This window comes from Fusarium verticillioides, chromosome 5, assembly GCF_000149555.1.
Source record: "Fusarium verticillioides 7600 chromosome 5, whole genome shotgun sequence".
Lineage (NCBI taxonomy): Eukaryota > Fungi > Ascomycota > Sordariomycetes > Hypocreales > Nectriaceae > Fusarium > Fusarium verticillioides.
Genome location: NC_031679.1, coordinates 1,686,797 through 1,698,011, shown reverse-complemented (window position 1 = coordinate 1,698,011; position 11,215 = coordinate 1,686,797). Strand labels below are relative to the sequence as shown.

General features: G+C 50.1%; 5 protein-coding genes across 5 annotated transcripts; 3 read left to right on the top strand and 2 right to left on the bottom strand.

Moving 5' to 3' along the window:
* The first annotated feature begins 167 nt into the window (after positions 1-167).
* FVEG_02841 (ketol-acid reductoisomerase, mitochondrial) lies at positions 168-2,029 on the top strand. The gene is made up of 3 exons (XM_018890354.1): positions 168-654; positions 722-1,032; positions 1,094-2,029. Exons 1-3 carry the CDS (start codon positions 444-446, stop codon positions 1,787-1,789), a joined length of 1,218 nt encoding a protein of 405 aa, XP_018746651.1. The 5' UTR covers positions 168-443; the 3' UTR covers positions 1,790-2,029.
* Positions 2,030-2,209: 180 nt separating this feature from the next.
* Positions 2,210-3,703, top strand: FVEG_02842 (threonine dehydratase). The gene is made up of 2 exons (XM_018890355.1): positions 2,210-2,664; positions 2,720-3,703. The coding sequence occupies exons 1-2, from the start codon at positions 2,325-2,327 to the stop codon at positions 3,595-3,597; spliced, it is 1,218 nt and encodes a 405-aa protein (XP_018746652.1). The 5' UTR covers positions 2,210-2,324; the 3' UTR covers positions 3,598-3,703.
* On the bottom strand, positions 3,560-5,804 carry FVEG_02843 (hypothetical protein). The gene is made up of 3 exons (XM_018890356.1): positions 5,130-5,804; positions 4,042-5,081; positions 3,560-3,990 (listed from the first exon to the last, which is right to left on the bottom strand). Exons 1-3 carry the CDS (start codon positions 5,527-5,529, stop codon positions 3,733-3,735), a joined length of 1,698 nt encoding a protein of 565 aa, XP_018746653.1. The 5' UTR covers positions 5,530-5,804; the 3' UTR covers positions 3,560-3,732.
* Positions 5,805-6,498: 694 nt separating this feature from the next.
* Positions 6,499-8,470, top strand: FVEG_02844 (glutamate-5-semialdehyde dehydrogenase). Its single transcript, XM_018890357.1, has 3 exons — positions 6,499-7,083; positions 7,140-7,301; positions 7,363-8,470. The coding sequence occupies exons 1-3, from the start codon at positions 6,783-6,785 to the stop codon at positions 8,235-8,237; spliced, it is 1,338 nt and encodes a 445-aa protein (XP_018746654.1). The 5' UTR covers positions 6,499-6,782; the 3' UTR covers positions 8,238-8,470.
* Positions 8,330-10,624, bottom strand: FVEG_02845 (replication factor A1). Its single transcript, XM_018890358.1, has 4 exons — positions 10,481-10,624; positions 10,177-10,428; positions 8,694-10,130; positions 8,330-8,639 (listed from the first exon to the last, which is right to left on the bottom strand). The coding sequence occupies exons 1-4, from the start codon at positions 10,516-10,518 to the stop codon at positions 8,540-8,542; spliced, it is 1,827 nt and encodes a 608-aa protein (XP_018746655.1). The 5' UTR covers positions 10,519-10,624; the 3' UTR covers positions 8,330-8,539.
* Positions 10,625-11,215: the final 591 nt, after the last annotated feature.

The following is an 11,215-nucleotide window of genomic DNA, read 5'->3' as shown; positions in this document are numbered from 1 at the left end:
GCCTTCTTCTTCTGGCGGTCAGATCTATATGCAATCCGACGGCATTCAGAAACGCACACGGAGAGCTTTGGTGGTTGGACAATATTAAGTCACCGCTAATTGGCCGAAACTTACGTGACTCAAGGTGTGAGAGAGTTCTCCAGGTCCCAGGTAATGTCCACGGTACACATTTCCCCTCACTCCGATACGCGCTCAGTCAAGTCGCCTCTACCCACATAGCCCCAGACCCATCCCCGCTGCTCAGCATAGGGCCCCCACCTCACAGTACAAGCCGAAATCGGTCCCCCCCCCCTCCAACCGATGTCCCTTGGAGAGAAAATTAGGGACAGCTTAAACCTACTTAACCTTTACTCTCGCCATTGCCTTTCCCTCTTTTTCTTCCTCCTCATCCTCTCTCAGACACTCTCCCCTCAGTTCCCAAACTGTCCCCTCACATCCTCACAATGGCTTCTCGCAACTTCACAAAGGCCCTCCGTGGCCCTGCCCGCCAACTGGCTTCTGCTCCCCGCGTTCAGCAGCGAACTTTCGTTGGTGCCGCTCGCTCCGCTGCTCGCGTTGGTGCCGTTGCCCGACCTGTTGCCGCTGGCCCCGTCCAGCAGCAGGTCCGTGGTGTCAAGACCATTGACTTTGCTGGCCACAAGGAGGACGTCTATGGTGAGTTATATCTCCAATTGCGGCTGCTGGGTCAATTGGACACCCAATACTGACTAGTACTCTACAGAGCGTGCCGATTGGCCCCAAGAGAAGCTTCTTGAGTACTTCAAGAACGACACTCTGGCCCTCATTGGCTATGGCTCTCAGGGCCACGGCCAGGGTCTTAACCTCCGTGACAACGGCCTCAACGTCATCGTTGGTGTCCGAAAGAACGGAAAGTCCTGGAAGGATGCTGAGCAGGATGGCTGGGTTGCTGGCAAGAACTTGTTCGACGTTGACGAGGCCATCTCTCGTGGTACCATCGTCATGAACCTTCTCTCCGATGCTGCCCAGTCCGAGACCTGGCCCGCCATCAAGCCCCAACTCGTTGAGGGCAAGGTGAGCCGAATTACCCACCCATTGTCAGTCCAGGCACATCTCTAACATATATATCTTGCAGACCCTCTACTTCTCTCACGGTTTCTCCCCCGTCTTCAAGGACCTCACCAAGGTTGAGGTTCCCACCAACATCGATGTCATCCTCTGCGCCCCCAAGGGCTCTGGCCGAACCGTACGATCTCTCTTCCGTGAGGGCCGTGGTATCAACTCCTCTTTCGCCGTCTACCAGGATGTCACTGGCAAGGCCGAGGAGAAGGCCATTGCCCTTGGTGTCGCCATCGGCTCTGGCTACCTCTACAAGACCACCTTCGAGAAGGAGGTCTACTCCGATCTCTACGGTGAGCGTGGCTGCCTCATGGGTGGTATCCACGGCATGTTCCTTGCTCAGTACGAAGTCCTCCGCGAGCGCGGCCACAGCCCCAGCGAGGCCTTCAACGAGACTGTTGAGGAGGCTACCCAGTCTCTCTACCCTCTTATCGGTGCCAACGGCATGGACTGGATGTACGAGGCTTGCTCCACCACTGCCCGTCGTGGTGCCATCGACTGGAGCCCCAAGTTCAAGGACGCCTTGAAACCCGTCTTCAACTCCCTCTACGACGCTGTCAAGGATGGTTCCGAGACCAAGCGATCTCTCGAGTACAACAGCCAGCCTGACTACCGTGAGAAGTACGAGGCAGAGATGAAGGAGATCCGTGATCTCGAGATCTGGCGCGCCGGCAAGGCCGTCCGATCTCTCCGACCCGAGAACCAGAAGTAAGCGGCTATTAATGTTGAATGATAATTTGTGAGCGGGAGATAGGGCACGGGATGGGATGTCTAGGAAACGGCTTTTATGAACCACATGAATTTTCTGTCTGTACTTTTAAAAAATTTCCTGGGCTCTGGAGGGGGATCTGAAATCGGTCCAAAAGTTGATATCAGGCTTGAAGCCAAAACGAATACCATTTTTATTTTACGTTAACTTGTAAACAAGCAAGCAAACAAACCCTATCGCTTCAATCCGCTGGTGACATTTAGTTCTTTGACATTCGAACATGATCCATTGGGTCTCTATTGCCTTCCCACGCCTTAAAGATGACAAGCAGCGTCTAGCGTCAGCTTGGCGATGAGATTGTAACGTTATTCAGTTGCTAAAACAGGCAGCTGGGAGTAGCCGACAACCGGAGCATGACTAGAGAGTTGGTGATACTTAAGACCCTCGACTGCGCAGCACAGATAGGGCTACAGTTTGTCCATCTCGTAGACTTATACCTTGAACCCAACCAACCCAACTCACTGTTATCACAATCAATATGGCTGATCTTTCAACAACTCCTCCATTGACTCGTGAGTCAGTCATCGAAGCTCACAAACTCATCAGCCCATTTGTCCACTTTACTCCCGTCCTGACCAACCAGACTATTACGAAACTAGCTTCAACCCCTCGCACAGCGGAGGAGCTCGAAGGGACTCGCTATGCTGGTAGAACGCCGGCCCGACCAGTGCTAAGACTCTGGTTTAAATGCGAGAATATGCAACGTATTGGCGCTTTCAAAGCGAGAGGTGCTTTTCATGCCATCGAGAGGCTGAAGAAAGAACCAGGATGGCTAGAGGGAGGCGGCACGGAGAAAGGAGTCGTGACACATAGTTCCGGTAACGGGTCACATGCATGCTTCGTCCGACGATGATGGCTGATTGATTGTTACAGGAAACCATGCTCAAGCACTAGCTCTTGCGGCTCGAGAGAGTGGCATCAAAGCCCATATTGTCATGCCTGAGATCTCCAACCCCAAAAAGATTGCTGGAACAAAAGGCTACGGTGCTCGCGTTATCTTTAGCGGAAGCACATCTATTGAACGCGAAGCAATGGCCGCCAAAGTTATCGCTGAGACAGGAGCTCGACTTGTGCCGCCCTATGACCACCCGGATATTCTCCTTGGACAAGGCACCCTCGGGCTAGAATTCCAACAGCAAGTTTCCGAATTGATGACTGCCGATGCCGTCGTCGACGGGCAGAGGAGACTTTTCCGGGCACCGGTTACAGGGCGAGACAACGAGGCGCCGAGGACCAAGAAGGAGAAACTTGGCTTGGACGCTATCATGACTCCTTGTGGTGGCGGTGGTATGCTCTCGGGTGTTGCTCTGAGCTGTGAAGGCACTGGAATCCGAGTTTTTGGCTCGGAGCCATCATTTGAGGGTGCTGACGATGCAAAGCGTGGGTTCGAGTCGGGCACACGAATCACAACAGTCAAGACTCTAACAGTTGCCGATGGACTACGTACTCCAGTGGGTGAGCATCCTTGGTCAGTCATATATGGCCGCCGCTTGGTATCGGGCATGTACAGCGTCACTGAGGAAGAGATACTGGCGGCTATGAAGCTTGTGTTTGAGCGGTTCAAACTGGTTGTAGAGCCCAGTGCTTGCGTCCCGTTGGCTGTGGCGCTGTTTGATGAGGAATTCAGATCAATGGTAGAGCGAGAAGCTGGCGAAGAGGGTTGGGACCTCGGACTGGTGTTCAGTGGTGGTAATATTGGCCTTGATGCTGTTGGTAAGCTCTTCGAAGGTAGCAAGATTTCATGTCTATAGACCAAGACAGAGACGCAGTCTGGACCGTAAATTGTGATTGTTTTCATTCTTATTTCCTTGATCGTATATGAAATACATAGTTCCACACATCAACTTATCGTGAGTGCATTGCTTTTTAATCCCTGGTCGCGATCTTCACTGGGCCAGTGCTTCATCCATCGTTTTCCTCCACTTCGTGGCGTTCTTCCTCAGCAGGATGATACTAACGTAGCTAATAATGAGACAGCATATACAGAGAATTGTAAAAACCCATCCGACATTAATGGCGTTAATCCATGGAGCCGCGACAATGGCACCAATACAACTAAGCGTATTGCGAACAAAGTTATTGATGGCAACGCCTGAGGAGCTACGCTTACGGATTAATTCTGTGAGCATGGTGGTAGCAACTGACTGTAGGAACCGGTTAGCTAGTGAACCCGAGATAGGAGGGTGTTGACTTACAAAGACAAGCATGGATGAGATTCCAAAGAAGAATAGGGCGAGGCATGGCACTACAGGGTGCAAACCGTAACGAAGCACCCAGCCAAACATGAGCAGTGCCAGAGGATAAATGGTCGTCATTACCCAGGCATTCTCTCTCATTCGGTCTTCCGGAAGATATATCAGCTTCCCGTTCTCATCATAACGACCAGCTTTACGGGCTTCTCTAGCCATGATCTTGTCGATCCAGCGACCACCAAACAGCGATCCACAGATGTAACCCAAACCGGAGGGGATGTACATGAGACCAATGGAAAGCTGGCCAAAGTTGTATGGGTCGCGAGAAAACTTCTGCTGGATAGCAATGTTGACAACGTAGAGGGAACCAAAAGCAATGGCAGCAAGAAGCACGGTGATGAGGACGGGTGGAAAACGTAGATAGAGGAGAACACCCAGAGGATCAACGAGGAAATGTCGAGCAGATTTGGCGAAGTTTTTGGTCTTGACCTTGGCCGAGTCCATAGTGCGCATTCGACTGAGTTCCTGAGTCTCTGTGGTAGGCAACGTGGTCCCAGGCTTTCGTTGCAGCGTCTCGGGGAGGAAGAAGAGAATCATTAAAAGGACAACGAGGCCATATATAGCGAGAAACCACATAGTCGCTTGCCACCCAATCTCCTGAGTCAACGCACCACCAACGATAGGGGCTATCAGAGGCCCTAGCAATGGACCAAGGTAGAACAGACTCATAGCTTTGCCACGCTCAAACACCTCAAACAGATCAGCGATTGAGCCTGCACCTGTCGAGTGAGCACTTGCGGAAGCGCCACCGGCGCACATGCGGAAGACGATAAGCATGGTGATATTCTTGCTAATGGCAGAGAGGACGGAGAATACGACGAAGAGTGTGAAAGAGATGAGATATATAGACCGACGTCCGAACTCTTCAGAGAACGAGGACCACCATAGGGGGAAGATGGCCATGGATATCATATACAAGGCGACTGATAGGTTGGTGACAGTCTCAGAAGTGTCGAACTCTTTCACCAAAACGGGAAGGGCAGCTATTCTTGTCAACTCTGGATGCAGCCATGATTTTCCCAGAGACTTACGATAGACAATGGTCGAGCCTAAAGGTGCAGCAGCTGTGGCTAAGGCTATGATACCGGTGAGAAACCATTTCGTCGAGTTCTTGTAATCAGGAGGATACGCAATCTCAGGCACCAATGTCAGTTTTGCAAAAAGACCACGCCTCTTGGACCTCGGAACAACAGAAAGAGCCCTCGACCGTGCAGATGACGCTCTGGACTGAGCACGCTTGGCAGATCGTCGAGTATCTATATGTCCCAGGGGCTCACCGAGCACGACTGGCTCAATGGTATCTCGAACATCATGTTCTGATTTGACGGAGCCCGATGCAGCAGTTCCCGGGCGTTGGCCGTCTTCTTCTTCTTCTCGCTCAATATCGATCTTTTCATCATCAATTTCTTGTTTTTTCTCTGTAGGTTTCATTGTCACAGCGGCCGGCCCCGAAGATGTGGAGAAGCCTCGGCCGAAAAGGTTGCGGTTATCGGGCCGGAAAGGAGAGGAGGTTTTCAAGATCAACTCCGAGATGATATGTATGATATTCAGATATAGAATAGCAGTATATTCAGAACCATTGGAGCACTTGTTGGCAAGGAAGGATTAATAAAGGACCAGGGATAGATAGTGACAGTGACGTGCGGAAGAGTGATTCCGCCTTGGAGACGAATAATAAGGGAATCGCCCATCCTAGCACTTCTGACAATGCCGACTTTTGCGAGGGAACACAAAGCACCCTGCTTCCGGTCCTGATTATGACCAATAGTTCTATTATCTCTGGGGTACTGTCCGCGGGACCACACCGAAGAGGGGGACGCCGAAGACGGTGCCGACGATAGGTAGGTAACAACATACTTGTATGGGGTTTGTGTGGGGTTAACGCGGAGATAATCTGCGAGTTGGTGATGTTTGTTGTTGATTGTTACATATACGAGAATCGTGTTTGACGCGGAAATATATGAGGTTTGTGAACTAGGTAGAATCGAGATACATCATCTGAGTTTTAGACAACGGCGCATTATATAAGTACGGTGCCTACAATTTAGCTACTATATCGTTAGTCCAAAACAGACAATGCTGGATGAGCACACCCGTTTCCATGAGACATCACAATTCGTGATTCGAAAAGACGTTTAATAGTAGCGTTTCGGTGGAACATTGAGTTGCAGTCACTCGGTCCGGCAAAATAGGCCAGTTGGGGTCGAAAAGACGTAAATCAGGGTGACCTTAAAATAAGTACCTATGTACATGAAATTAGGTATACCTTACATAAGTAGGTAGAGAGGTTTGGGTATGGCCGATATCGCAGGGCGTATCCTCGAAAGCAACAATTTACTGCCATGTACCTTAGATACAGACAAAAGAGATTCTATTGTCACAACATGGGTAGGTAACAGCTAAGATTTCGTTTCTAGATACAATACACCGTAAACCTTATTTAATTATACTCAACCTTTAAATGTAGGTAGACCATGTAACGGCGGTTGAGGCTCATAATGGCGGGGTGCATACCTAGGCAAGGTAGCTAGCTACCAGCGGGGCACAGTTTAAACACAACCTCACCTGAGTCACTTTAACGCATTGTGTGACTACAACCTCATTCTCATTCTCATTCTCATTCTCATTCTCATTCTCATTCTCAATCTCAATCTCAATCTCAATCTCAATCTCGCCACTGAAAAATGTCTCTCACAAACGCCTCCCCCGAGGCTGCAGCTAGCGCCGCAAAGACAGCATCTTTCACTCTCGCAACCCTCCCTGCCAGCGAGCGCAACAATGCACTTGAAGCCATCCACGCTGCCTTGACGGCCTCAAAAGACGAGATCCTCGCAGCCAACGCCAAGGATCTTGAGCTGGCAAGGAAGGCTGCCGACGAGGGCGGTCTTAGCCAGGCTCTTGTATCGCGATTGGATCTCGGAAAGAAGGGAAAGTGGGAGGATATGCTAAAGGGGATCTTGGATGTGAGGGATCTGAACGACCCAAGTAAGTAATTCAACTGTCATAAGACCATAAGACTTGTGGAACTAATGCGATCTCAGTTGGCCAGATTCAGATGAGGACAAAGCTCGACGATGACCTCATCATGGAGCGCGTCTCATGTCCCATTGGTGTCCTCCTTATCATTTTCGAGGCCCGTCCCGAAGTCATCGCCAACATCGCTTCTCTTGCTATCAAGTCTGGAAATGCTGCCATTCTCAAGGGTAACGTCATGACTCATCCGCAATATCACAACATCGGCTTATTTGCTCACCATTATTCTAGGCGGAAAAGAGTCCACAGAGTCCTTCGTGGCCATCTCAAAGGTCATCTCATCAGCTCTTGAGACCACAAAGGTCCCCAACTCAGCCATCCAGCTCGTCACAACTCGCGACGTTATCTCCCAGCTCCTCGCCCAGGACCGCTATATTGACCTTGTCATTCCTCGCGGATCAAATGAACTTGTTCGTTACATCAAGGAGTCCACAAAGATTCCCGTTCTTGGCCACGCTGATGGTCTCTGCCACATCTACTTGACAGCCTCTGCCAACAAGGAAAAGGCCATTGCTGCTATTGTGGACTCCAAGACCAGCTATCCTGCTGCCTGCAACGCCGTCGAGACCCTTCTCGTCCAGGAATCAGCTCTGAATACCATCTTCCCTGCTGTTGCTTCCGCCCTTGCGGCCAAGGGAGTTTCCCTCCGAGTCGACGAGCCCAGCAAGGTTGCCATTTCTTCTCTTTCACTAGAAGGCGTTCAAGATGCCACCCCTCAAGATTATGACACTGAGCATCTATCTCTCACCATTGGCGTAAAGACTGTTTCCTCTATTGACGAGGCCATCAACCACATCAACACCCACGGCTCTCACCACACCGACGCTATCATGAGCTCTGACTCTGCCGAAGCCGAACGTTTCATGAACGAGATTGACTCAGCTGGCGTATACTGGAATGCCGCTACTCGTCTTGCCGACGGCATGCGTTACGGTTTCGGTACCGAAGTTGGTATCAGCACAAACAAGATTCACTCTCGTGGTCCAGTCGGCCTTGACGGACTGACTATTTACAAGTACAAGATCAGAGGCGACTACCAGGCTACTGCTGACTATGGAGACGGAGAAGGCAAGAAGCCCTGGAAGCACGAGAAGTTGTCGCTCTAGGTAGACAACTGCTTGTAAAAAGGAAGAAAGAAGAAGAAAAAAGTCGACGGCATATCACGGAGGCGTTGGGTAAAGTTTAACAGTTATAAAATAGCAGGCTCTTGAAGTCACGGTTCCAACACAATTATAGCGTTCCTTTGTGCTACTGCATTTGTCATTATTCTATGTTGTGCCAATATTGACCCAATAGCAATAGTCCATCCTAATCAGACTTCGCAAAAAGTGTTTCGATTTATCCCCCGAAGCACATATTTTAGTCGGCCGTCACTCCAATAATCCCAGGTTGAGCATTCGTAAGCACATCATAGCGAGCTGTTCTCGTACTGCTTGATTAACTCATCAAGCTTGGTGCCTTCAGACTTGAAGTCTAAGGGGGTGACAGTCATCACTTGGTAGCGTATCCTACAAAAGCGGTATTAGTATTCGATTAATGATCAACATGGTCGTCCTGCTTACCTTTGAGCCTCGCCAAAGTTGTCCATCTTCGCCCTGCATCGGAAAGTGAACTTCTTGCAGTTGGCCTCTTCAAACGCGGCCATGAATTTGTTGTCATCATTTTCTTTGAGCTCCATCATTTCGTCTGCAGTTCGTCCTACGATCTGTCGACCAGAATCGTCAAAACAGCTCAGCCATTGATGACTGGTGTGATCCGCAACGTTCAAGGAGAGGATGTACCGGTATTCCGGCTTTTCGTGAGAGATAGCGCATTTCTCGCAATGCCAGGTGCCATCCGGCATTTGTGTAACCTTCTTATTACAGCCCTGAGATAGACAAGCGGGGTAGCAGAAGTTCTCCTGCTTGACGAAGACAATAGTCGCCTTGATAGTGTAGTAAGCCTGATCATCCATGCCAAGGTTCTCATCCTTGACCTGTGAAATGGTCTTGAGGTCTTCTTTTCTCCCTGTAGCATTGCCCATGGACGCCATGTTTTGGTGGGTGGCAAACGTGTCATTGCGACCAGCAGAGTCGTACCAGCCCTTGAGTCTATGGGCATCGGGAATATCGGGGTCGACGGCCATTGTGCCAGAAGAGAGGAGACTGAGACTCTTGCCACCGAAATCAGACACCTTCGTGCCCTTAAAAGCAACCACTGATTCAGGAGGAGCATCGAAAGAGTTGGCCGACTTGCCCCAAATAGTGACACGGACGGAGAAGCCCGTATCATCCACAAGTGTTAATTCTCGCTTCTGGAATGGTCGGCCATCCTTCTTGGATGTAATATCTCCAACCTCGCCAACTTCCTTCAACACACCAATGACATCGACAGTATTGTCCTTTTCCACACTCTGGAGTTCCTGGATGGAGCAGAAATTGAACCTCACCTGCGGAACATTGGTCTGATCCTCTGCCTTCTCGATAACAGTGTCCCGTTCGAAGGTGAGCTCGTAGTCGTTGGCAAGGTTGGAAAACTGTTTCTTAGCTAAAGCAACTCGGCAGGGTGTGGAGATGTAGTAGACAGAGCCTTCCTGCAGGCGGTCGTAGAAAGCGTCACACTGGTCGTTGAAGCCAGTGGCCTTGATCTCACCACTCTCATCGAGCAGGTTGACACTGAAAAGCTTTCCCTCGCCAGTGGCCTTGTGCCATGTCTTGATATCTGATTTTGAGGTAACTCGTGCCTTGATTGTCCACTTGTGGGCGAAGGGTGACAGACCCTCGATAGGATAGATGTTACTGCCAGCATGATTGGCAGGCCGTGAGGGCATCGACTGTTGTTGCTGCTGTTGGAATTGCTGGGGCTGTGTCTTTGATTCCTCCTTCTTGACGCCGTAAAAGTCACCTCCAGCAATGGCACCCTCCTGGGCCGCTGGCTTGGAGTCGACGGCAAAGGGCTCGCCAATCTTTTCTTGGACGCCAAGAGATTCGATGACTTCGATATCGAGAATGACGAGAATGCTACATAGTATTAGGGGCGTCTGATAAAATCTAGGAAGACACATACTTCTTGCCCTTCAGGTTATTGGGTGTGTATTGCTTGATTCGGGCAATGCAACCACGAACCAGCTTGTTATCGTGGACGACATGGTTGGCCTGCGTAGCAAGCATGGTCTGAACGTAATGCTGCCCATCGCTCATCACAAGTCGAAATCGGTCTCCCCCTTGAGCTGAAGGGGCCATCTGCTTAACTTGTAGACATTGCAAAACAGGTACCGGGAAGAGCTTGCTGGCTTTATCAGGATCATTGAAGATCACGCTGAGCAAAAGTTAGCGAGCAACGACGGGAAGGTTAGGTAATAAGAACATACTCAAGAGCGCCTCGAGATAGTGCCGAAGCTGCGTCCATGATTGATGTGCTTTACGTGTCTTTGGGGTATGTTGCGTATGCTGTTGAAACAGGGAGCTCTTCGTTTTGTTCTAGGAGAGAAGGGAAGTGCATTAACGAGAAGGTGTGGAAGACGCGTTCAGCGCGTTGAGTGAAACGCGCTGGGGCAAGAATCGTGGGGTAGCTGTTTACGTAAGGAGTGGAGACCGCCCACAGGCATGCGATCTGTGAAGGGCCTACCTAAGGTACCTAGGTACGGATAGGAGCTAAGGTACCGGCTGTCCCTGGGTAAGGTATTCATTTCTACATAAAAAGTACTTTACTTCATAAAGACCTTGGGTTTCTATTTCTAACTCAGTTCTTTCGTCCCATTAGCGGGGATTTTGTCCTGTAGGGATAAAGATATCTCATAGGAACACATTGTGGCCTTTTAGGGACTATTGATTCACCCCTTGGAGAAAAGACACAATGCCAAGTTCCCATCCAATACCTATTGCTTTCTTGGTCGGGCAACTATGAAACCAATCCTCCTCACCTACCTAGGTAGTAACGGAGAGACTAAGAATTATGTATGCCATCTCTAAATCCTCAGTGTAGCATAAGACCATACATCCACACCAGCAACAACTACTTAGTCAAGGGCCCGGAGAGCATTTGCTTCTCGTTTGCCATGAGATCTCCGGCCTTAGGCAGTAGTTTCGTGGTACAATCCCATGCA